General features: G+C 44.2%; 1 protein-coding gene across 1 annotated transcript in view; it reads right to left on the bottom strand.

Annotated features, from left to right (window-relative positions):
- Positions 1–26,265, bottom strand: part of CNTNAP2 (contactin associated protein 2) — a 1,977,252-nt gene that overhangs the window by 211,557 nt on the left and 1,739,430 nt on the right. Inside the window, exon 17 of the mRNA XM_045496029.1 lies at positions 21,019–21,237. Within this exon, the coding sequence (XP_045351985.1) occupies positions 21,019–21,237 (219 nt within the window). The remainder of the gene's footprint in view (positions 1–21,018; positions 21,238–26,265) is intronic.

Below are 26,265 nucleotides of genomic sequence, written 5' to 3'. Positions count from 1 at the left end.
TTAACAAAGTGACCTTCTCTTGAGGGCGATGTAGTAGGCACTCTACGAAGCACCTTACTTATGTCATTCACCCGATTCACCCAACAGCCTGGCGAGGCGGGCATTATCATCATTACCCCCACTGTACGGATGAGAAGCCTGAAGCTTAGGAAAGTTCAGAGGTTTACTCAAGGAGTCATAGCTCCACAGTGGCAAAGTTGTGTTAGTTCTGTCTTAATTTCGAGCATATGGTATTCTGTTCTGTGTTGACCACTTAATGCAGAAGAAGGGCTTCAGGGTCAGTGCTCCCATCGATGTACATGTTTCTGAGATATAGGCTGGGATGCCTTTAAAAGTGGGGTGATCAATTGGATTGTCAGTGTTTGGATGAGACTGGTAGCTGGGGATGGATTCTGATCACTTATTCTGGTATGTTGAGAAGAAGCACACCATCGAGGGGACTCATCGGACAGGGCGGGTGGATCAAAGGCTTTAGGCGCAGAGATGTATTCGTTTGCTTATGTCTGTAAATCCTCAGCCCTGAAATGGCAAGTGACTGGCTCTGTTATCTTTATAAACCCAAGCCTCGCATTCTCTCATTGTGTAGTACGTAGGTTTGAATGATGATTCTCCAGGGACTGTTATTTATTATCAAATGAAATAATTGAGTAGAGGATTCGTTGAAGGGAGGCCAATGCTCTGTTTGATCAAAGCTCCGGAATAGTAGATGGCAAAGGAAGTTATTAAAAACAGCCACTTTGAAGGATTTCCCATTTTGCAATCTGCTCGTCAGCCCAGCTTCATACACCCCTGCGCTGAAGAGAATTTGGGCCTTTGCTATGATTTGGAAGAATTTCAATCCGTGTGTTAAAATTTCAATTTGGTGTCTATCATTTTAGTGACCATGGCTTTCGCTTTTGCAGTCAGGGCTTTCCAAAGGGCCTTTTGTTCAATAAACGCCTAGCTGTTTAAATTTTCATTGCTAGTCAATTAAGACAATTATATCCTATCAAAATACACAGAAATTTTTAAATCATTGTGTTTCGATATCTCCTGCCCCTTTTCCTTATTACAAACGTAATAGTTTTTCAGTGCGGAAACCACAAACACACTGATAAGCAAGATGAAAAAGAGAATCTGGAATGCTACTCAGCTATAACTACTTTTACTTTCAGCACATAGCCTTTTCTACTTTTAGCTATGAACATACATATGTGTGAAAAAATAAAACAAAGGAAGAAATGAGAGCACGATATACACGTTGGTTTGAAATTTGCTTTTTGCACTTAATATATCATAAAACGTTCTCCAAGCAATAAATGTACAACTGGAACATCTCGTTTGCCATCTGCGAAGCATCTCATCTTGTGAATGCTCTGTAACTTATTTTGCCATTTCTACCATTGGGCTTTTAAGCTCACTCCCATTTTCATTTTACAGGACACTAATAAATACCCTTGTAAAAACCTTTGCACACTTGTTCAATATGTCCTTAGAATTAATTCTTAGAAGTGCAGTCGCTGGATACAAAGGCAGATGCATTTTAAAAGCATTTGGAGCACATTTTTCTCTAAGAATTTGTCAATCTGTATTTCACGGGTAGGGCATGAGATTCCCACCTTTTCCACGTCTATTGGAATACTTGGCAGAATGCTTTTGAATTTATAGGCTAAAAAAAAAAAAAAAAAAAGAAGAGCTTATTGTTTTAATTTGCATTGCTTCAAACACTGTGAGTTGAATACATTTTTATGTTCTCACCACTCTTAGTTTTTGGTTCTTCATGTCTTTTCCTATTTGGGGGAAATAGGAGAGGGTATGTTTCTTATTGCTCAATAACAGTATTTTGGGCTTTAACTCTGTTATAAATTTGGCGACTATATTCTTCCAGACTGTGTCTTTAACTTATATATGGTGTTTCTTCTTCTCTATGAATGTTTATGTTGTTTATATAGTCCCCTCCATCTTTCTTATTTGCACAATTTGTGCCTTTGGTATTAAGCTTTTATAAAGCCTAATCTAAAAATAATATAATAAACCCAATCCAAAATAATATAATTATTCAACTATATTTTCTTCTAGCACTTTTATGATTTTACTTCTCTTAGCACTGTGATCTTCAATCTACCCAAAACGTATTGTAATTTAGAAATAACTTCTATTTAATGGGTCTTACTAATAGTTGCAAGTTTGAAGAAGAGTGTTTTCAATGTTAAGATGAAAAAAAATTTTTGGAGATTTGAAAAGGTCCAGTTGGCAGAACAAATAAATCTAGGTTAGATCATATTTTTATTATATCACTAAGGTAAACGGATTTATGTGTATGTACTTAATTATTTCTGTATACAGTCCTCAAGGGGTTTTTCTGTCTCTCTGCCTCTTTGTCTTTGATTCCTTCTGGTCGTGGCCATTCTGAGGCTCTACATCTATCAGTCATTCTGCCTCTGTGTCTGTATATCTCTCCCTATCAGGGCTGTTGACCATTCTGGGTTAGGTGCGTGGGTCTCATCAAGTCACTTAATCTCTCTCAGCATCAGGTTTTCCTGTCCATAAAAAGGGGGTTTGAACTAGATTCTGTCCCTGGTTCCTTCCAGCTCTAAATTAGTCCAGCTCGTGATGTACAACCTCCCTCTGTGTTTATGTGTCTCCGTCTCTTTATTTCAGTAAATTGCTCTCAGTTTCTCCTAATTTTACTTCTTCGAACCATTGCCTGACCTTCCCCCCACTTCTGTTAATTGACCATAAAATATGACTGTGTTCTAATTTTTATTTGTTGCATTCATTACATAAGGTTTCGTACTCCCTCTTCTTAATTTATAAAGCAGGTAAATGGAATACTCCATTTCTCTCTGTATAAAAGAAAACTAAATAAATTATGCACTTTTCTTACTTAGATGACCCCTGATTTATTAAATGGGTCAGTGAACTGGAAAGTATTTTACTGATCTAGTCGATATGATGGAAAAAATGTTTTGTTCCAAAAATGGTCATTATGTGTTATGCAAAAGATGTTAATACACTAGAACCGGTGATAATTAGTTGAGTTCAACTTATGTGCTCTATCGAAATATTTTTTGGTGACAAATGTCAGAAGTTTAAATTGTAGGTCTGCAAGCAAAAATGCTACTTAACCTTTGTTAATTAAAAAATCAACACACTGTCATTGGAGAGCGCTCCCTGCCTTGCGAAGGCTTTATGCACATTAGTCAGACCTGTGATAATTATCCAAGGTGAGATGTGGGTTTAATTTGTAAATCATTTTTCATGTGAAATGTTATTCCAGTATTGCAATTAAAGATTAATTATGAAAAGACTTTATCTACCCATAATGAATAATACAACCGTCAAAAGCACAAAGGATTGGGGCAAAAAGAATCAGGTAGTAAATGAAGCAAAACAGGTGAAAATAACGATCAAGAGGAATTCTAAAAATACAATGTTGTCAAACTCAGAGCTTAGTCTTTTTCTAAGGGGCTCAGTAGGATTCCAGAGTATCCTTGCCTAGAGAGACTGGCCATTCATTCACCCCAGAAAGGAATCACACCAAGGCTTACACATGGGAAATCTAATGTATTCATCAATAATTATTTATTTCATATCTACTATGAGCCAGTCCTTGTCTAGATGTTTGGAAGGTCTTTAGAAAGTCCTCACCCTTGGAAAGCTTATCAACTTGCAGAGGGGAAGGGAAAAATTGAACAATAAACTCAATAAGCATGTGAAGTACATTGTGTGCTAGAAGGTAACGTCCACTATGAGAAAAAGAAGTCGGGGCGCCTGGGTGGCGCAGTCGGTTAAGCGTCCGACTTCAGCCGGGTCACGATCTCGCGGTCCGTGAGTTCGAGCCCCGCGTCGGGCTCTGGGCTGATGGCTCAGAGCCTGGAGCCTGTTTCCGATTCCGTGTCTCCCTCTCTCTCTGCCCCTCCCCCGTTCATGCTCTGTCTCTCTTTGTCCCACCCCCCCCCCAAAAAAAAAAAAAAAAAAAGAAGTCAGGTAGGGTTAAGTGCGATCAGGAGTAGGAGTGGTGTGGGGGTGGTTACAATTTTAAATAGGGCCATCAGGATAACTTCACTGAGAAGCTAACAGAAAGAGCATCCAAGGGGTGCCTGGGTGGCCCAGTCGATTAAGACTCTGACTCTTGATTCCAGCTCAGGTCATGATCTTGAGGTTCAGGAGTCTGAGCCCTTGGTCAGTCTCTGCGCTGACTATGTGGAGCCTGCTTGGGATTCTTTCTCTCCCTCTCTCTCCCCTTCTCCTGCCTCTCTGTCTCTCTTTCTCTCTCACAACAAATAAATACACTTTTCTTTAAAAAAGGAAGAGTATCCAAGAGCATATCCCTGGGAAGAGGGCTTCAGGATAAAGAGGCAGGGGGGTGCTGCCCACAGGTGGGGGGAAACAGGTGGGAGGGGAAGGACGGGTACAAAGGGGAGTTGCTGCACGGTGCTGAGAAACACAAAGCCACTGGCCGGTTCACATGTGCAAGGTGTTGGGAAAGGCATTGCTAAAGAGACGGAGGAGACCTACTTCTTGCCCGAGGGTTAATGGCAAGCGTCACTCATGGTACGCTGTGACGCAAGGCACAGTGTGACAGACCAGAGGCAGCAAACGGGGGTGAGGAAAGCATGAGCTGTGGTCACAAAGACCTACTTTCAGGGGCGCCTGGGTGGCTCAGTTGATTAAGCGCCGACTTCAGCTCGGGTCATGATCTCACGGTTCCTGAGTTGGAGCCCCTCGTCGGGCTCTGTGCTGAGAGCTCAGAGCCTGGAGCCTGCTTCCCATTCTGTGTCTCCCTCTCTCTCTGTCCCACCCCGATGCACGCTCTATCTCTCTCTGTTTCTCAAAAGTGAATACATGTCAAAAAAATTAAAAAAACAAAAACAAAGATCTACTTTCCTACATTGGCTTTGCTGCTCACTGCCTGTGTGATCTCCCCAGGCCCTCTGGGGCTCCAGTCTCCTGGCGTGCGACATGAGCATAACAATAAGCACCTTGCAGGGTCATATTAATAACGGAGGATAATACAGTCCTTTGTGGTAATGCTCAGTTAATGGTAGCTGTCGTTATTACTGTTATTTATTATAAACAAAATTCTACAGAAGTACAGACTTGGAATAAATTAAATAGGGCTAAGGTGAGCGTACAGAAACCTGAATCCTTTGGTGTTTTGGAAAGCGCTGCATCGCCCCCAAATCCCTATGTTGGAGACTAACCCCCAGTGTGATTATATTTGGGGGATAGGGCCTTTACAGAGGTAATTAAGGTTAAATGCGACCGTAAGGGTGAGGCTCTCATCTCCTGTGACTGGTGTCCTTTCTCAGAAGAGGAAGAGACACATGGGGCTGTGTGCACACAGGAAAATGGCCTTGTGAGGACATAGCGAGAAGCAGCGGTCTACAAAGCTAGGAGAGAGGCCTCAGGAGAAACCAACACTGGCATCTGGATCTTGGACTTCCGGCTTCCAGAAAAGGTTTGTTATTTAAGCCCCTGATCTGTGGGTATGTTGTTATGGCAGCCTGAGCAGGCTCGTACAGTGAGTAAAGGGTTGGCATCAAGCTTGGCTGGTCCAGGCCTGCCTGAGAGAAAGACCTTTGAACTGCACTGTGTTCCTGAAAGATCCGGGATTAGGCCGGTGTGTTCTCTCTCTCTTGTCTGCTGTGTGGCACCGTATTTGCATTTGGGGAGCTGTGAGCTGGCACGAAGGCCTTGCACCGGTGATTGGGAGGGGATAAAAGACTGGTGTGACTTCTCCGGGTCCAGGTGACCCCCCCCCCCCACCCTTCTCCAGGGCAGCCATTCCTGGCCTGCGCTCGTGAGCGGGCAAACACGACTATGTGCTTGGACAGGCCTGGCCTCCGTCATTGCAGATGCCGTACCTGCTGTATCTCTCACTCTACATGTTACCACTGTCTCTTAGGTCTTGATGCTCCACTTGAACCCATAAGAAAAAAGCCTGCAGTGTCAGTACAGGTGTGTAAAATAAACCGCCATTACTGGTTAAGATGAGAGCCTCAGAATGGCGAAGATTTCTCAGGAGTGGGGAGAGTTGAAGGATGGGATCACATTATTCAGTGCAGCTGCATGATCGACAAGTATTGAGCAGGGAAGCCTATGTCAGCTAGATATCGGAGGGCATGTATGAAAAAGTTTTTACACAGAGAGCGCGGGTTTGGAGAATTGCTTTTGCAGATAATGTTCGTGAGTGCTCATTCATAACTTCATTCAATAGAATAGATTTTTTCCTAAAGTTCATTATCACTGCATGGATTTTCTTATGTCCTCAGGGCAAAGGACATGCAGAATCTGTGAATCCAAACTATTTAAACTAGAAGGAGACTTCAAAATAAAGGCCGAGGGAATACTGGGTTTCTGATAGCACAGAACAGTTATGCGCATCTAAATGTGAGTTGCTCTGAGATGGGGAGGATGTAGGAGGTCTGAATTCATTCTGGAGGCCACAGTGGCAGGGCAAGCATAATAAATTACTACCTGTTTCAAAAGCTAATATTAGTCGGATACCAGCTGTACAAGATACTCTTCCAAACTACATGTTCTAATTCTCAGAGATAATTATTATCATCCTTACTTTATAGGTGAGGAAACTGAGACCAAGAGACTCGATGTGCCCAGTGTTAAACAGCTAAGAAGTGGCCATTGGCTATAATTCATTGCCAGGCTATCCGGCTCTTAAGCTTGCACTCTTGCTAATGGCTGCCATCTTGATTTTTGGGCTTGCATCACAGGAGATTCTTCTACATATGTTTCTAGGCATTGCTCTACTTAAATGGAAAATGCTGACAGAATGATTAATATAAGTCATTCACTGCTTGGAAAAATACTGTCCCTGAAGCCACAAGGATGGCTGAAGCCAAAAAGGGAATGCAGTGCTGACAGTTCAGAACCAGGAACAGAGCTGTCCACACCGATCTCAAGGTCAACAGAGAGACCATTTCTTTGATGCCGTTATTGAAATTATATTTTTGCTTGGTTCAAAAGCTCAAGTTCAACTTTAAAACCAGAGCAGCTATGGGTTTTAGCCCCAGCTGGTGGGTGGTGGCTCACCACCCCCCCCCCCCATACCCGGTCTGACGGTGCTGGTTCAGAGGGCAGCTCATGGCATCAATTAATACAGTTCCAAGTCCCTTAGAGAAGTGGGGGCTGAGAGAGAATACAGTGATAAACCACCACATCTTAGATCCAAATGTTAGAGTATTCACAGCACTTTAGTAGATTTCAACGCAAACCCCAAATTTAAATACATCAGCTTAGAACTCCAGGTATTTCTTTTACAAATATCTGTATGTTATTGTTCCTGTTATGTGTCCTGCTGGTGAATACTGCTTATCTTTGGAGCAAAATAAGCCTCTTCTTTCTGTTGGTTTTAATGTATTTAACATATCCTAGATTCTCTCTCTCTCTCTCTCTCTCTCTCTCTCTCTCTCGGACACACACACACACACACACACACACACACACACATACACACGAGGCCGGGAACTTGAACTGGGCTGATTCACCTCTCTCTCTGTCTTCATTATCTGTCTTCTAAAGTCTTTACTTTTTAAACAACCAGATCTGGTCTCTTTCATCCAGAGTCAAGAACCCCCAGTGCTCCTTCCACCTGTCACTTTGTTGTCCCCCTCGCAGACTAAAGACTTCAAACAAGGCTTTGCAGATGCTAGTCCCAGGATTTATGGATCTGGGAGGGATCGGAATGGCTCTGATCACCACCCTCCCAGGATGTATGAGCTTTCCAAGACACGAGGGTGGAGGAACAGAAGAGGAGCCGTGGGGATGGAGGGGAGGGAAAGAGAGGAGCTAGCAGAGAGGCTGAGGACAGAACAGTGGCACGTTCTGAGGTCAAGACTGCAAGGATGCCTTGGGTATGAATGTTAAATAGTACGGGCAGGTCATGGAAAACAAGGAAACCATGAGAGGCTATTTGATCTGCTTATTTTTGAGACAGACCTTTAGGTGTAGTACTGAGAGAACAGCTCTAGTGGGTGAAGATACACCTCTGGTTGAAGAATCAGTTACAGCAGAAGATGGCTGTCCCTGCCTGGGTGGGAGGGAGGCTTTTTGAAGTTGTGCGTGGGGATGTGAGAGACACCTGGAGGTGGGAACGGGAAGGGGTTGACGTGGATGGGAACTAGCCCTTCCACATCCCGAGACGAACGTCTTCTCCTCACGCTCAACTTTCCTTGAGGAGCACAGCCCAGGGCCTGAGCGTTAACTTCTCCCCTCAGGCAGACAACACTGGAGGATGCATTTTGTAATCTCAAGGGAATGGACATGAGCTCTCATGTTGACAAGGCCTTGGAGGAAAGCCCACGCTATGAGGAAAGGACTCCTGTATCGGGAGGGACAGAAATGCAAGACAGCAGGCACACAGGAGCCAACATAATCGTCATCTTAATTACTGCGCTGACATAAAAGAGCAGCGAGATTAGCATAATGATTCCTCCGTGATACTGGAAACATGGGGCCAAGACAAACCATTATGAAGAAGAATTGGTTGGAGATGTCGAGAATTAGAACACCATAATATAATAATAAATAAAGATTTCTAAGGAGGGATTGGAGAGCAGACTAGATAGAGCAGAAGAACATTTTAGGCGGTTGAAATATGGCGTCAATAAACCCTCCTCAAAGGCAACAGGAAAGGATAAAGTGGTTAAAATAATAAACAAAAAGTTAAGGACTGTGGAGGGCAGAAGTGTTGTCATGTGTGTACCAATAACCTCAAAAGAAAAGAGAAACTGGGGGGAAGGAACTGTTTGAAGAAATAATGACTCAGAATATTCTAGAACAGAATGAAGAGGCTCCTACTAAACAGAGTATATACGATATACTAATAACAGAAGTATATAAGATATATATTAATACTAAACAGAGTAGATAAGAAAAAACCCCACACCTATGCCTATAGCTGTGGTTCTTAACCAGAGCCCCAAAGCCCAGGCATTTGTGTATGGGAGTCAGGAGGCTGGAGAATAGGATGGGAAACACCTTCCATGTTCAAAATTTTCACTAGCCTCTCAATGAAAATTTAGCATGTTCTTCAATTAGGACTGTAGGGAAAATTGCAGCAGGATTAGCGGTATCTGCATCACTACTGCTGATAGAAAATCATAGATATGTTCCTATTACATTAGAGTTATAGATCTTTTGAAGTATCATTTATGATCATGAGGAGTTTGAACTTCAGGTAGTTATTAGATCTGATGCTAGGTCTTGTTATTTACAGCACTAATATTACTATTGTATCACTAATTTGCTGTTTTAGATGTTTGATAACTTAATTTCACTATGCTTGGTTTCTTTTGTAATTTAGTATATTTTATGTTACTCATAGGAAACATCTTTCTGGGAAGAGGAAAACAGGCTTTAGCAGACTGGCCCCCAAAAGGCTGAGAGTGCTGCATTAAGTGAAGAAACATTAAAAGAAAAGAGAAAGAAGTTCAATAATGAGAATGTAGCTTACATCTAACTTCTCAAGAGCAACATTGTTGATAAAAGACAGTATTGATTTAAATATGGCCACCAGTAAAGATATTTGTAAGCATGTGTCTTGGAAGGATTCACCTATGCGCTCTTTCTTCTTAAAAAAAAAGTTTATTTATTTTTGAGAGAGAGAGAGAGAGAGAGAGAGAGAGAGAGCATGAGTGGGGGAGGGACAAAGAGAAAGGGAGACAGAGAATCTGAAACAGGCTCCAGGCTCTGAGCTGTCAGCACAGAGCCGGACACGGGGCTTCAACTCACGAACTGTGAGATCATGACCTGAGCTGAAGTCAGACACTCAAATGACTGAGCCACCCAGGCACCACCCTATGCAGTCTTTTCTTCGAACTGCTCTTGAGTAAGAAGGGAACTGAATCCAAGAGGTGATAAGATATGGGAAATAAGAGTAAAAAAAAGAAAAACCTAGTAAATGCAATTAAAATAAGTATGTTATTACTCTAGAGTATAAAACTCTAAATGATATCACCACGGCAGGCAGTGAGGTGGGAAAGGAGGTCAGAGTGTTCTTGGTCTTTGTCTTATTCAGAACAGTGATATTGATTTGTTTTTGTGGATGACAGGGAAAAAAAGCATAAGTATGTGTCTTAATAAGTTAGGAATAGATGCCAGAAGAATGAAAGTGGAATCTATAACTTTCAAATCAGTAGAGTAATATTCAGTTTGATCAATGGAAAGTAGATGGGGTGGGTGGGCAGGCAAACAAATAAACAAAACATAGTAAATCAAAAACACAAGGTAAGATGGCAGAAATCTTCCCTTATGAAATAACAGTAGTTACAATAAGTGAATAGAGATTCTCAAATTAGATTTTTAAGAGATTCTGCAATATGATATCTGAGATACAATAAAAGGATACAAACGCCTGTACAAAAGCACCAGGCAAATATTAATAGCAACCAGGAGGGCACTGCAGTAGTTTTAAGAGCAAAGATAAAACTGAGATGGAAAACATCATAGTGAATGAAGATGCCATAAATCAAAAAGATCACGAACTGACTCATTTAGCTAGCAAAACAGCCTCAAATTATACAGAGCTACCAATGATAGACTATGGACAGAAATGGATAATTCGACCAATAAGGTTTGAAGTTTACACTCAGAAACTGATCGGACAAGCAATACTTGGTAAAGTAAGCATGCAGATCCCCTACAATGCAGTAATTCTCCTGGACATGCGCGCACGCACACACACACACACACACACGTGCACACACACACACATATACACGCATGCACAGAAGAAACCCTCGAACAACGGGGGGGCGTGCATAAACGTATTCACGGAATGGCTGCAGGTGCCAAGAGTTCGGGGAATTCAGGTATCCATCTTTAGGGGACAGAATAAATAAAGTGTGGATGTACACATAATGGAACACTGTACCACAGTATTCACAGAGCTATACAAATACATCTTAAAAACCTAAGGCTGTGTGAAAAAGCAAGAAACAGATGAGATTTCCAGTACAATACCATTTATATAAATCATGACACGCAAAAGGCAATACTATCAAGTTTCCAAAACATACATATATTTTGAACAGGTATATAGAGCGTGGGGCTGGGAGGCCACACATAAAATACCCTCGAACGGGTGCCAGCAAGGGGGAGAGAACAGAGCTGGGAATTGGGAAGAAAGATGAAGCATGACAAAGAGAAATTAAAATGAGCGAGGAACACCGCCAGGATATGACGACAGGACCAGGAGGTGAGGGTGAGCCCCGTGTGTACCTGCTGGGCAGAACCCTGGACAGGAGGGTTGATGGGAGACGGGTGTGTAGAATAAGGCATCTATGGGGTAACTGTGCTCACAGCTCTCACTCTCCCTCTCTCTTTCTCTCTCCTCTCTCTTTCTCCCTCTCTCTCACTCGGGCTAGTGAAGTGGGGTTGTTTCACCTCCTCAGGGAATCGCCAGAGGGGCGGTGGGGCTGTGAGTTCTCATCCGCTCCTCAACAGTTGCATCACGATACTAATTTCTTTGATTACCATCTTTTTCTGCGCAACAGCTGCCATTTACGGTCACGATCTCTAGTTCGATCCTCATAGAAAGAATAAAAAATGTATATGTGAAATTGTGAATCTGTTGAAAAAAATTCTCCGTGCTGATTGCAAAGTTGGTGTCTTGGCATTAAAACGACTTTTTTGGGGGGGGGGGCCTGGGTGGCTCAATCGGTGAAGCTTCCGACTCTTGGTTTCAGCTCAGGTCATGATCTCCCGGTTTGTGAGTTCGAGCCCCATGTCAGGCTCTGCACTAACAGCGTGGAGTCTGCTTGGGATTCTCTCTCCCTCTCTCTGCTCTCTCTCTCTTTCTTTCAAACTAAATAAACATTAAAAAAAATTCTTTAAAATGACTTCTCTGGATCAGACCGTGCCCATCAGTTGTCATGAGAAAATGGGGAGGAGGACCACAGAGCCCCTGAAGCACTTGTTTGCGACACATGAGCTATTTTACGCAGAAGGTGAACAGCAGGATCGCCTCTATTCGTTTGTCCCGAATCTCTCTAAACGCTTCCACGCGTGTGACCTCTGCCTTAGAAGAGTGGTCCAGCACCTGTGGAAACAAGCGGTTCACAGGCTACCTTGTTGGGTCTCAAAAGAGGATAGAAGCACACTGTCAATCTAATTATGTTGGGAGTGTAAGAAACCAAGGTAAAAATAATGTGTATCCTAACTTACTTAATATGTTAAAACTCTAACTAAAAGAGAGAGCCGGAATTGTTAAAGCTGGTAGGCTTTGCCCACTAAAGGCCCGAGGGTAGGAAAACGTAGGGTGACTTACTTGTGGGTGGCTTCACCCGTGGTGGGGTGAAGGGGCAGGAGGCAGTTCTATGGAAGCGACCTCTGTATTTTATTTGCCCTTTTGCTTTGCAGATAGTTTACTGATTTCATCTAGTGATGTTTATACTACCATTTTACCTAGTAAATCATTTTATTTCATTATTTTCCCGCTGGCTGTGGTTTCCAGCCATACTGCTCCCTATCTGTGTCTGGGGGAGAAGCAGGGGACCAGTTATAAGGGTCAGGTCTGAAGCTATTTGCATTAGGGTCCTAGCTAGCGTCTCGGCTACTGCCAAACAGATAAGGCTTCACCTTGAAAGAGGGAGACTGAAAACTGTATTTAGGGACTAGACTGCATTGAGATGCTATCTTTCATAAAATTCTGAGACTCTGTCTCTCTCTCTCTCTCTCTCTTTTTTTTTTTTTTTTTTTTGGCTTCTGTTATGCTTGATTTCAGTCTGTGGTATCCAGTGAAAAAAGGTATTTCCAAAGATGGCCATATGACTATTAACTCAGAGAAGTAATAAACACGATACCATTCACTTATTCATTCTACTGTATATTCAGCCAGTACTCACTGGGCAACCATTGCGACATTATTCTAGATCTCTGTTGTCATGGAGCCTACTGTCTAGGGGAAGGACACAAAAAGAAATGAAAACATCACACTAAGGAGAACTGCTTACTTCTGATTGAGTGGTCAGAGAAGGCCTCTCTGAGAAGGTAACGGAAGCTGAGACATAAAGAACAAGAAGGGTCTGGCCTCGTCAGTGTCTGGGGAGGTATTCTGAGGCAGAGGAAACAGCCAGTACAAATGCTCTAGAGCAGAAATAAGCTTGATGTGTCCGTGGCACATACCAAAACTGTGGAGACCAGCCAGGAGACACCCTGCATTAGTTCAAGCAAGACACAACTGTGGCTTTGACTAGGGTAGGACTTGTGGTAATGGAGAGCAGTGGACGCACCCCGGGCACAGTCTACAGGTAGAGTCATGAGGCTCACTCCTGCCGGGCAGTGATGACGGAAGGAGAGGAATCAAGGACAGCTCCAAATTTTGGGCTTAAGCAAAGATGGGTAGGTGGTGACGTCATTTACTGTGATGGGAAGGTTGGTGGAAGAACAGGTTTGGGGTAGGCATCAAGAACCTGTCAGGTTTTCTCTGAGATGCCCATTGGACATCCAAGCTGAGGTGCTAAGTAGACGGTTGGATAAGTGCATGCAGAGTTTCTGAGAGAAGTGAAGCCTGGAGATTTCAATTTAAGAGTCATTGGTCCATAGATAGTATTGGATGCCACTGGACTGGATAAGATCACCTGGGGAAATGGATGGATGGAGAAGAGAGGAAGGTTCTGTGAAGCTTCCATATCTAGTGGTCACAGCGAGGAAGAGACTCACGGGAGAGACTAAGTCATGGCAAGCAAAAGTGGAAGGAAAAGTGGGTGAGTACACTGCCATACTTTCAAGAGAAGAAAGTATTTCATGAAGGATGGTGGGTGGGCCGCTGCTGGTGAAACCGGGCCCTGCAGGGTGAATGGAGTTGAAAGTAGCAGCAAGTTTAAAGCTTGTTTTCCACAGAAATGTTTCCTCCTCATAAGCTATCGTGTCTTTTCAGTCCCCACGAACAAACCCACTAGGTGCCTCTGCAGCAGCGTGGACTCAGGGTCAGCTGATATGGTTCCAGCCTGGGAACAAGCAAAGCCCTGCTTTCTTTACCTGAGATGATGAACCCAAGACCCCATCCAGTTATACTGGTTCTTAGGGCATGCCCGCAGCTCCTTCTCTTTGTCTTGAGATAACCTTCTGATGTTGTTCAAGTAGGCAATTAGGTTCTAACAGGATGCCTGGAGGCCAGCAATAAGGAAGACTTGGCCAGCTATGGGGATAGTTAGAGAGCTGTCCTGGGGGCACCCCAGAAGAAGCCAGATCAAACCACACAGGCCAAAGAGGGCAGGTGCCATGATTAGAAACCCATGACCAAATAAGGAAAGAAGAGGCACAAAACTCTGCTTCCGAGAAATCCCCGCCCCAAGTAATATATATTCCACTCCCCACTTGCCACCTGTCAATAAAAGATAGAAACCCAAGTCCCATGGGACACAGTTCTCTCTCTTGTGCTCACTGGCTCTCTCACATCTTGGGAGGTGACAGTCACTTGAATAAACTTTCCCGCTTATGTTGCTCATCTGCTGTGTTGTGTGTCTGGCCTTGAATTTTCTCTCCCGACACGACCAAGAACCTCTGGCGACCTATCTGGGATGGGCTGGGTCAAGGCCCCAGGGCCTGGGGTTTCCCCAGTTCACCAGGCAACAGAGTCTGTGGCTGAATTTTGCTTTCTTCTGATGTTAAGTCTCCACCCCACGGTGAATACGGGATGTCTGCTATGCCCACATCACTCAGTGCACATGCCACATCTCTCCTAATGAATGGTCCTAAGTTTCTCTGCCCTTTTCATCAATATGTGTGTGACCTCAACTCCCAGGATTACAAAAATGTGTTCCCTCCCACTTTGGGGAGGTGGATCTGAGGCTTGTCCTTTTGTCTCCTCCTTTGGCTGCCTCTTGAACAAACTCCTTGCTGCCGACTTGATGTGTTGTTAGTGGTTGACTTTGCTTTGCATCGGGCAGATGGACTTGGGTTTGTTTACACTGGGAGATCATGGAAAGAAGACAAGAGTTATGGACGTTTTCTAGACCTCTGTGGGTTCTGGAGAGATCTGTGTTGACTTTGACAACCCTTGCAAAGGGTTTCCCAAAATAAGTAAAAAAGAAACAACAGCTTATTTTCATACCCCAGAGACTCTCAAGTAAGGCGGTTCATTCCCCACCAAGATTGCTTCTGCTTCTCATCTTTTTCCAAATGCTTTGTGTCTGTGTCTGCCCATGGTTCTCTGCCTGCCTTGGTCTTTGCCATTTTGACTTTGTAATGCACAGAATACTTGCCAGGGCCAACTCAGGCCAGGCCTGATCTCCTAGTCTCCTACTCTATACTCCATGACTGACAGCAGTGTTTCCTCATGGGGGCCCCGCTGCCATCTGGGGTGCACCAAGTCTTTTCTGGATGGATTCCCTTTTGCACCACAGGAAGTTCTGCCTGCAGCCTGCAGCCTGTAGCTGGGGTTGGCACTCTGAAACCACCTGGTGGACCACACTATCACCCTACAAGAGAAACGTTGGTATAGACTGACCAAGATGGCGGCAGTGTTCCCCTCAGTTTGACTCACCTTGAGACCTATTTCTTCCTGACCCTGGTCTCCTGACTTCCCTCTTCTTAAAACATTTACTTAAGAAAGCTCCTAATGGTGAATTCTTTCTCTTCCCCTTTGAGATGTAAATCTTTTCAAAAGTCTTTTTGCCAGTTTTACAACCCAGGAATGTCTTTCTAGTCTCTTTGAAATGTAAACGTCAAGGGAGCTACTGCCTATATCTCTTAGTTCCTGGGGAAGGGTGGCCCCTCACTCCAAGTTGTAAAACTACATCCTGCCAGGAAGAGAGGAGAAAGTTTACTTTTCCTTTGGGTAAAGTTGTTAGCAAACACAGATGGCCTCGCATCTCTTCTATCTTACTCTTAAAAACTCGCCATTGTGTATTTTACCACAATTAAAACACAACACATGAAAAACAACCCTCTTCCACTGTTTCAGCAGAGTTGAGCCCAGACTGAGTTGTGGCCTTTCTCCCCTCTGTAGTATCCTTGAGCGAAATCTTCCTTGCCTGTTTAATGTCACTGTGTAATTTTTGCTTTGACAAGATGAACCCTTGAGGGTTGGATCTCTGGAATCAGACTCTGAGGGATCAGACCCCAGCTCTGTCTCTTACCAGCTGCACGACGTTGGGCTGTTAACTAATCTTTAGCTTTAGTTTCTTCACTGTGAAAATAAAGCAGAAATTAGTAATAGCATTTACTTTATAAGAGGTAAATAAAGCACAGGGAGCACTTGGCCTTGAAGTGTCTGTTGCCCAGGACATGTTGGCCAGCGTTTATGTTGTTGTTAGCGAGGCAGGCTTGCAGAAAACGGGAACAAGCAACATATTTTCTGGGTTTTAATTCCTGCTACCTGGATTGTCTATTTTTGATTCTAAACTTTTTGGATACCAAAAAGAGCCGTTCTATTCATACACAGATTTTGGTACACTTCATGGCCGGAATTCCATTTTTCTCCCTTTCAGACAACAAATGTTGATTTTTCTCTTTGCTCTCTCAATGGCACTGAATTTCAGATGGCAGGGGAATGATCCATTCAGGATTCTGGAATCCAGACAGGGTGAGGAGCAGCTGACCAAACAAGCTATATCATCAAGTTTGGGAAAGTTGGGCCGTTTTATGGGGCTGCTGGCCCAGCGTGGGGGTCATGGCACTCCGTCCTCATTCGTCAGGAGGACAACTCAGCCATGAACTCAAGGGGCAGCTCAGGAGGAGTTTCCTGACAAGCTGCTGGAGGAAGAGAAGGTTTGCTCTGAGTCCTGAGGACAGCGCTTCTCCTGTCTCCAGTCAGCCTTCCTGCAGAACACAAAAGATCCTGAAGGAATGAACGTGGTTTCTCAGCTCCTTCTGGGCCACGTCTTACACAGAAGGGAAGGCCTTCTTTAGCCAGAGGGATTTCAGAAGAGGTCAGAGTCGAACGACTTGAGCCTGGACACTCGTCATTAGTTAGGATTCTCAAAGAGCCACTGAGGAGCTTGAATCTTCCTAAGCCTTCCAAAGCAGCCTCCAGCTCTCCCGAACTCTGACCTCCTCCTTAAGCTACTGCTAAGCACAGTTACATGCGCTGGCCTGTGTCTGGCTTACGGCAATCAACCCCTACACCAGCCACCCTGCCTTGAATAGCCTGCCTGGCTCTCCCTTATGGCTCACATTCTCCAGCTCCCTAATGGGGTGTCGGGCTGGCCACCAGCTGCAGGCCGAGGTCCCAGCAGATACCCTGCCCCCTCACAGCCCCAACACTGCTTCAGCCACCAGGGCTCCCAACTCCCCACATGTCTCTGTGCCAAAGCACGCCCTGGCTCTGCCCAGCCCAGCACTGGTCATACCTAGATAATGACTTTGAGCGTGCCTGCTATTCTCTACTTCCTAAGAAAAATATGGCCCTTGGCTGCCATGGAGGATGTAGGTCTGAACACCTGGTCTGGTTGAGGCTATAGATCACCATGTGGTTTAAGTGTCTTTGCTGGGCCATCCCAGCAGCTCATCATATGCTCCTTGTTCCTGCTGGACCAACAACATGAGAAAGTTTCCTCCGCGTTTCGGACAAATACCAGCAGATGCTTCTTTCTTCCCACATCACTCTTCATGTTTAAATTGATTTGTTACTTTTTGACTAAAGCAGAATCAGAGCCTCGATAATAATTCTCAAAGTAATGAGAGTTAGTGCCTAAAGACCTGTGTTAATCCTCTTTCGATGACAGCTTTTAATTACATTTTAGATGTGGAGTGAGGGGCACTGTTCTATTTCTTCAGTTGCTTTGAGAAAGGAGACAGGAAGCTGGCCTTCCCTTAGACCCCATTCTGTGTGCAAATCCAAGAATGAATTCCGGTCTGTGTTAACCTTAGGTTGAGGCAAGCCCCTCTGTTCTAGAATGGGGAAGGAGCTGTTGGGCAACTTGGCCACGTGTCTTGGCCGTGACGCTGATGCCCATGTGATGTTTACACATGGACGCTTTCTGTCTTCTTGGTCGACTGAGAACATTCCTGGGTCACTGTGTGCTGCTGTATGGTCACTGAGGCAGGTAAGCAGAGTAGCTGCAGCCTGACTTTGAATGTCAGGGGGCGTGTATGCGTGGGAACCTTCCTTCAGGGAATGTGGGTTAAAGTGAACACACATCAGGTCAGTACTTTAGGAAAGAAGAAATGAGCCAGTTGGAAGCAGGTTCTGTAGGAGGGGGTGAGCGATACACGATACACGGAGATAGAAAGCTAAGGGAGTAAAGGTAAACGCGAAGATACGAAATAACTCATATTTAATGAGTCTGACTTCATGCCAGGCACCCTCCAAAGAGTGCTTATTCTGGACTGTTTCAGTCCACCCTGAGATGTAGGGACTGTATCCCTCTTTATCATTTTAAAAATGTTTTTATTTATTTATTTTGAGAGAAAGAGAGAATGAGCAGGGGAGGGGAAGAGAGAGAAAGAGAGAAAGAGAATCCCAAACAGGCTTTACACCATCAGCACGGACCCCAATGTGGGGCTCGAACTGTGAGATCACGACCTGAGCCGAAAACTAAGAGTTGGGCATTTAACTGATGGAGCCACCCAGGCGCCCCTGTATCTCTTTTTAACACGGAAATACTGAGTAACCTGCCAGTGGTCCCTCAGCCTGTAAGTGGCAGAGGTGGGATTCAAAGCCCACGTTATCCACATGACACAGCACGAAGGATGACCTCTTGGCGACTGAAGCTGCTTTAACCCATCTCTAAACACGTAATCACAAATGGTTGAAGCTGGAGGACATTCTGGAGACCAATGAATCCAACTCCTTTATTAGACAGGGAAAAAGGAGACTCAAGAGGGAAAGTGGTGACACGCCATCAGGACAGAGCTTCTAAATGAGAACTGAACCCAGGATAGCTCTCCGGGTTCCCGAATCCCTACTGAAGAGGCTTGGGATAACAGTCTCCATGATTTCACAGCTGTTGAATTGATGTTCTCTTTGGAAACTAGCTCCTCTCCCCACCTCCCCTGGGGAGGACGTCTATTGCAGAACAGTAATTTTCATACTTGTGTCTGGGAGATGCGCATCATGCCTGCCTCTGAGATGACAGGAAATTAGAAATGAGGATGCGGACCTCCTCGTTTCCGTCGAGGGAAAAGCAACTGCTGACTCATCATGGCGGCCCACTGTTCTGAAGCTTCTTTTCCAGGTCACCAGTGGTTTTAACATTACTAAAGTCAAAGCATGTTTTTCTAGTCTTGTTTTATGCATGGCACCAGATGTTATTTGTCAATAAGAAACCCAGAGAATGGCATGAGACTGTCTCTTCCAGTGACACCCCTCTTCTGGTTTTTCCTTGCTTGTTCCCTCCTTTCCCCTTCAGCCTTCTTCCCCAGGTGCTGTGTTTCTGGCTGTCTCTTAAACTGTTCTGTCGAATTCTGACCTCAGCCCTCTACTGTTCTCTCCTTATAAGCTGTTCTTTCAAGAAATCAAAATTCCTTCCAAGACCATAATAAATGTTCCCCTCTATGTCTTTCCATTTACAACTTTATTTTGTCTCCAAACTTTTCAGAGACAACTATCATCCATGGAAAGAAAGGAATAAAAAGGAAAGTTGGGACAAGGTCAGAAAAAGAAGAAACTCAGTCAGTGAAGGCCACCCATTATGAAGAAAACCAGGTCGAATTTAACCAGCATGCTTGGGATGGACAGGATTGAGGACAACAAAACTTGTCCCAGGTAATCTGGGCAAGACATATGGATAAAGTGGACTTTGCTCACAATATTCAGCAGGAATCAGTGGACCTGGTATTTAATTAATAAAAAATAATTTTAAAGTAATTGTGCAATTTTGAGAACTATAACATGAGGGCAGGATTTGTAAGGGGTTAGCTTTTAATTGGGGTCAAGGAGTATTTTATTTTGAAATCTATGACTCTTTCATGGCCCCTGACGACATGGCTTGTTAACAAATCAGTCTTACTTTCAGAGCTAACGGACTAAGTTAACACGTCTGTAGTCCACCCACCTTGTACCAAAGGAGGTGACATCTAATTTTACCTTTCCTTTTGTGACTTTCCAATGTTCTTAAAGCATTTCAGCACAATTATGAAAGACACTGTGGGGCTCCGGCCCTTGTTAAAATTAGCTGACCCTCAGTGAGGCCCTAGCATAGGGTGACAGGTGGTAGGCCTATGGACAGCAACCAGGTCACGTCTGGTTTTGCTTGGTCTGGGATTGCCACAGTTGACTGACTTGATCAATTAACCCCAAGAAACTCAGGGGGGGGGAGGGTCTAAGGTGGCACATAGCCAGGAAGTCCTTCAAATTTGCTCTCTTGTCATTCAACAGAGGAAAAACAGCTAATTTCTTAAAACGTTAGTGTTCTGGAAAAGAAAACTTAATATTTAGTTGTGGAAACAGGTATTGATCTGAAAGAACATGAGCTTCAGCTGCAATATGTCAAAAGCAAAGACTACACTGTGAGGTTAGATCGACTTCTTGCAAAGGATGCTCAACTTTTGCTCTGTTTAAATTCCTGAGTGTTGATCTCTTTCTCATGTAAAGATATTTTGTATGGGGAAATTCCCGTCTGTCTCTGCCTAGAACCTTGAGGATGCGCAGATAAAGGAATGGATTTCTACTTATCATTTCAAGCAAACTTAAACTTAGGAAGCTCATTTCCTTCTCTTTCTCCCTCCCTCCATCCTTCCTCCCTCATAGTTACAAGCGTCCTAAATTATCAAAGAATTTTCGACAGTCCTAAAGCTGTAGACCTAACATTGCACAGATCAGAGACCTCAGAGATACCCCTCTGATTTTGTAGATGAGGACCTTGAATGCTGGAGAGTGGAGAGTGAGCCAGATTTAGGTCTCCTGATTCATCTTCCTGTTCCATTCTGTCTTGATAGAGACTACAAGAAGCCTAGACTCCCTGATTCATCTTCCTGTTCCATTCTGTCTTGATAGAGTCTACAAGAAGCCTAGACTCTTACTTTTGGGAAGATTTCTATCAAAACATCCCAGAGACAGCTTTATTTTTTCCATTGTGAAGGTAATTAAAACCAACAGGGGGAAGTCATGAAGGCCTTCCTATCACTCACCAACAAACAGCTGGCTGTAGAGCTCCAGGCGGGTGTGACCTTCGGTGGGCGCCTTGCGGACCTGCTGTGGCAGCCGATCCACCTGTAAGCTGGCTTGCTTCACATTCCTCTCCGCGGTGACCCGGTGCCACTGGTCATCATTGAGTGGGGAGGGCGATCTCACCACAATCTCCACTGGCCCGTTACCGACATCAAACGAAAAGGACACTTCTGTGGCAGCTGAAGGAGCAGAAAGCATGAAAGGCACATGAGTATTTTCCTCCCAGATACCAGATAGCAGTGATTTCTAGAGGAAAAGCAAAGCCCGTCATCACTTGCTACAAAAACTCGTGGCAAAATCGTTTGAGGAAGGAGAGAGAAAACATCAATCCACTATTAATGAACCATATTTCCTCCAAGGGGAGGGAAATATACTTGGATTGGGCACCAGGAATACATTTATTTTCTTACTCCATCTTTAAAAGCTTGTCAAGAAGTTACCGTCGTCGACTCTTTCCAGATAAGCAAACCCAGACCTGGAGAAGATCAAGCATGAGCTGAGTGCCTTATGTTTCGGGAGTAGTGGAGCCAGGACCTAGACCCGGGCTTGTCAGGTTTCAGAGCCCCCGATCTGTGGATTACTAAACACAATGCAACTCTTCAGTAGCTCCCAAGGCAGGGACTCCCTCCTGGAGAGCTTTATGAAACACCGATGTCCAGCCCCATCCCCAGGGATTCTGGCTCAGTTGGTGACATAGGCACTGGTATTTTTAAAAGTATGTTGGAAAATATTAATATATAGCTAGAGTTGAGAGCTACTGTTTTGGGAGAGCTTACACAACTGCATTTCATTAATGTAGTCATCACAATTCCTGTCGAAAACTAGGGAGGCAGGAGTCTTGAAGCAATAAAGATGACCGGCGTCCTTTTTGGGTCACTGTGGCTGTCCAAAAGGTAGCTCAAGATTCTTGCAGAACAATTCCTTTCCTGAACCATTTGCCATACGCCTAGTCATTTCCCATCTGGAATGCTGGATCCTTCTCATAACGTACCCTCCAGCACTGACCACAAGTCATTTCTTTTTTCATAGATCTGCTCAAGGTCCATAACAAATCACCTTTCAATAAGAGACAAATGAATCAGGGTGGTTTGCTTTGGCAACTTCGGTTGTACGTAGTTTCTTACTTCACAGTTTAGGTTTTAATTTCCTCAGTGACCACCTAACGTTTCATAAAACATGCTTTTCAAATGTATATTTTTTTTCTTGCGATTGGCAGGAAGGGAAGCTTAATGGAAAGGCCAAGGCGGCACACAGGTCCCCAGCTCCTTTGGCTTGGTGAGTTCTTTTCCACATCAAAGACATGGCATTTCCCAACTTTGCTTATAAAGAGACTCAGCTCCTTTATCACTAAGGCTTCTGCCTAATCTCTAAGCAGTTTAATTAAATATCTGTCATTTTTTCCCGGGCTAATGGAAAATTCAGCTTCTTTGGACTGGTACCATTTTGAGATGGTGTCACAAGCAATCAAACTTCTAATTTAAAAACCATAGTGGTCCAGATTCTCTCAGGACCTCGACTGTTCCCTGCTTCTGGGTCAGGCCCCTCTGAAAGCAGCATTAACTTTATTAAGCCACAGGGATATTAGATGCAGAGCTCAATTTAATCAACCTAATTGTACCAAGGAATTTTGATCCTTTATGTTATTAGCAGGAGGACTTTAATTTTAACACCTGTGGTGAATCTACACGTACCCTGGTAAAGTATCTCCCCTATATGAAGAGCTCATGCCTCCAGGGGTCACTGTGATTTGGTGGAAGCCAGTGACCTTCATGAAGGTATCTACGGAAATACCAACGCACATTGACAATCACACGACTCATGGACTGAATGATCTTTCCCTGTATTTCTGGCATAGTCGGGGGCGGGTGGGGAAGTAGCCTCAGTTCTAAGATTGAATCTGTTCTGTTCTTGTAGTGCTATGGCTTAGCAGATGCATTTTTATTTTTTTAATTAAAATTTTTTTAATGTTTATTTGTTTTTGAGAGAGAGGGAGACAGAGTGTGAGAAAGGGTGGGGCAGAGAGAGAGAGAGAGAGGGAGACACAGAATCCAAAGCAGGCTCCAGGCTCTGAGCTGTCAGCGAGCCTGACATGGGGCTCAGACCCACAAACCGTGAGATGACCTGACCCAAAGTCGGATACTCAACTGACTGAGCCACCCAGGTGCCCCTAGCAGGTGCATTTTTAAATGCAAGTTGTCAGAGAAGCAAGAATGCAAGGGTTCCTGAGCTAAGTAGGAAAGATGGTTTCATTTTAAAGGCATCAACCGCCATCAGGGAAATAGAATTTAGGGATAAATTGAGTTTAATCCTAAGGTTTGACTTGAAGGGTAAATGCTGCTCTAATTGCCTCTCCTCCTCTCCTCCTGCTACGATGAATTCTTGTCCAGGTCTTTAAATTGTCACGATTTGGAGAAACCTTGAGTATCAACAGCAAACTAGGAAATGTCTCTACTTTTCTCTCTACTTGTCACACTAGATCCCCTGTTTCTGCCTCCGCTGGATCATGGTCTTCTTTTTTTTTTTTTTTAATTAAAGATTTTTTTTTTACTATTTATTTTTGAGAGAGAGAGAGAGAGAGAGAGAGAGAGAGAGAGAGAGAGAATGAGCGGGGGAGAGGCAGAGAGAGGGAAACACGGAATCTGAAGCAGGCTGCATGCTATCAGCATGGAGCCCGACGAGGGTCTTGAACTCACAAACTGAGATCATGATCTGAGCCGAAGTCTGACGCTTAACTGACTGAGCCACCCAGGCGTCCCTGGGCCACGGTCTTCTTAACATTAGTGCTTCACTCTAGCAAAGAAAAAGGTCTCCAGGCTCCTGCTGCAAAGCTCAGTCCTCTCACCAGTTGGGTGTACTAAGAGGTGCCCAATGTCAACGGCCTCTAGGAGCAGATTCCTCCTTAAGGAGCCTCTACTCAGGCTCTGATGTAGAAATATTCACAATTTGAGTACAGCCCACATCCCTTCTCTTGCTTCCTAAGGGAGGGGCTGTGGGCCCAGTGTGAGAGCAAAGGATTGGGCTCCTTTTCCTCAGTCATTCAATGTCAGCTCCCCTGACTTGGCTGAGGGACGCCTTTGCGAATCTATCTCCTAGTCAAACAGCAAGTGTGTTTTAAAAGCTTCTAAAGTTCAGTTTGTGGCTGATTGCTCTTGCTCTTCTGGGTGAGAGGAGCTGACATTTTAAAAGAGATAATTACAGAGAGAGTCAGGGAGCGAATAAAAGGGAGGCGGCATAAAAGACACCAGAGCCAATGACACTGTCCTTGTTTAATGTGGGTCTCCACTGGAGACCGCAGTGTTGCCCTGTTTCTGCCAGCAAAAAAAGAAATTTCTTACACGCCGGAAGTACTCTTACTTCCAGAAATAAGTATCTGAGAGTGGGATGTATCCAGCGTAGCTCACTGGAAAGACGATTGTAGCAAAAACTGATGGTTGTCTTTCTATCAGTGGCAAGAACTGGAAAGTGTCAGAGATTTTACCCAATTCATAAACTAACAGCTTAGTCTCCCGTAGTTTCCTGTGTGCTGGCAGCAGACAGAAGACTCCCGGGTCAGAGACAAAAGATGTTATTACTCACAGCACAGCAGGCAGTATGCACTTCAGCCCCCCTCCCCCCCATTCTCTCTTGTCCCCCAAGTTTCATGGGGGCATGTGGAGCGGCCCACAGGGATGCTGTACATGCAGAGCTCATGTCATAGCTGAGGAACCTGAACTTAAGAAACCCCATTGTTTTAAAGGGGCTGCTAGCAAGCTAGCTCTTTTTTTTTTTTTTTTTTCCCTGAGGAGAGACATTAGCTTATCCTGGTCAGGAGACTTCTGCCTTCCGAGACCATTGGCCAGCCACGCATCCTTAGAAAGGTACCAACAAAGCCATTAATGGGGAGACCCATGGAGAAGGTTCCTCCAATAAACAGCCACAACCCCCTTTTCTAATTTTGTCCTGGAATCTCTCTACTCGCATAGAATCTTAAGCTTCAGCTATGGATGCCCCTCCCCCAGACCCAGAATGTGTATCTGGATTTGTCTAAGTTACATATGGAAATTTCACCCTCCTTGCCAGGAACCTGCTTAGGATGGGACATATCATTCCCTCCTGGCTAATAAGATATGAAGAGATTGTTTAAGGCTCTTTTGGGCCACTTTTCCTGGCTCATCAGAGACAGACAACCCTTTTATGCCCCTTGATCCTGGGTGGAGGTTGTGGTTCCTAATGTTGCTGGAACCATCTTGTAAATCAGAAATGCTGAGGAGAACAGGGAGGACAGTGGGATAAACCAGGGTCTTTGGTGATGTTGGTCAGTCCCTAAATTATTCCCAGAGTCGCTCAACACTTTTCACGCGAGACATCCACTATTGTTTAAGCCATTTTGATTCCAGCTGAAAGCTTGTTAACTGTTACAGGGAATGGTTTGGGAGTCAATAGATGCGACTTCTCGTCATAGCTTTACCTTTTTCACCTTGTGGGCCTCAGTTTCCTGGTGTCTGAAATGAGGATCACATCTATACCTTTCCCAGAGTTTCTGTGTCCAAAATGTGTTTGAAAACACTGAACTCATCTCTAAGGTCCCTTCAAATGGCAACGTGCTATGATCTAATTTTCAAGGGATTCAAAGAGAACTAATGAAGGGAAATATAGCCAGTCTTAATGCTAATTTTAGACCTTGAATCCTTACAGGGAGAAAAGAGATTGCATGAAAAGAGAAATGCACAAGGTGGCATGATGGTGTATCGGAAATTACCTTTGAATCAATCTGGTTCCTGACTTCATTTGAGTGACTTAAAACCATAAATGGGACAGAACCATGCACAGCTCTTGGTCCAGCTTCTCACGGTCCAGCAGGTGGCATTCTTTACTCTCCTTGTAATTCAACACATGTTTTCTTAAACAAATCACCTCCAGGCTTACTGTACTGAGTCACAAATTTAACAACAGACCAGAATAGTGGACTTTTTGGCTCTCAGCTCTCCAAGCAGGTGAAGTGACATTGAGACATTAGGTCATTCAATATGGAACAGGTAAAGAGAAAAGACAGGGACAGGTACACACAGTGAGTTTGCTGGGAAGACCCATGAATGCTGTTACCGTTTTGATGACGATTTGTGTCTTCCATCTTAAAATGAAGTTTAGGGACTGAGGGTTATTCCGCACAAAATCTCATTTGACCCATATAACAAAACTGATAATAGGTACAGCAGATATTTTAGCCT

The sequence above is a fragment of the Leopardus geoffroyi genome, chromosome A2, assembly GCF_018350155.1.
Source record: "Leopardus geoffroyi isolate Oge1 chromosome A2, O.geoffroyi_Oge1_pat1.0, whole genome shotgun sequence".
Taxonomy (NCBI): domain Eukaryota; kingdom Metazoa; phylum Chordata; class Mammalia; order Carnivora; family Felidae; genus Leopardus; species Leopardus geoffroyi.
Note: the sequence above shows the minus strand (reverse complement) of the source record. Positions and strands in the feature narration are given on the sequence as shown.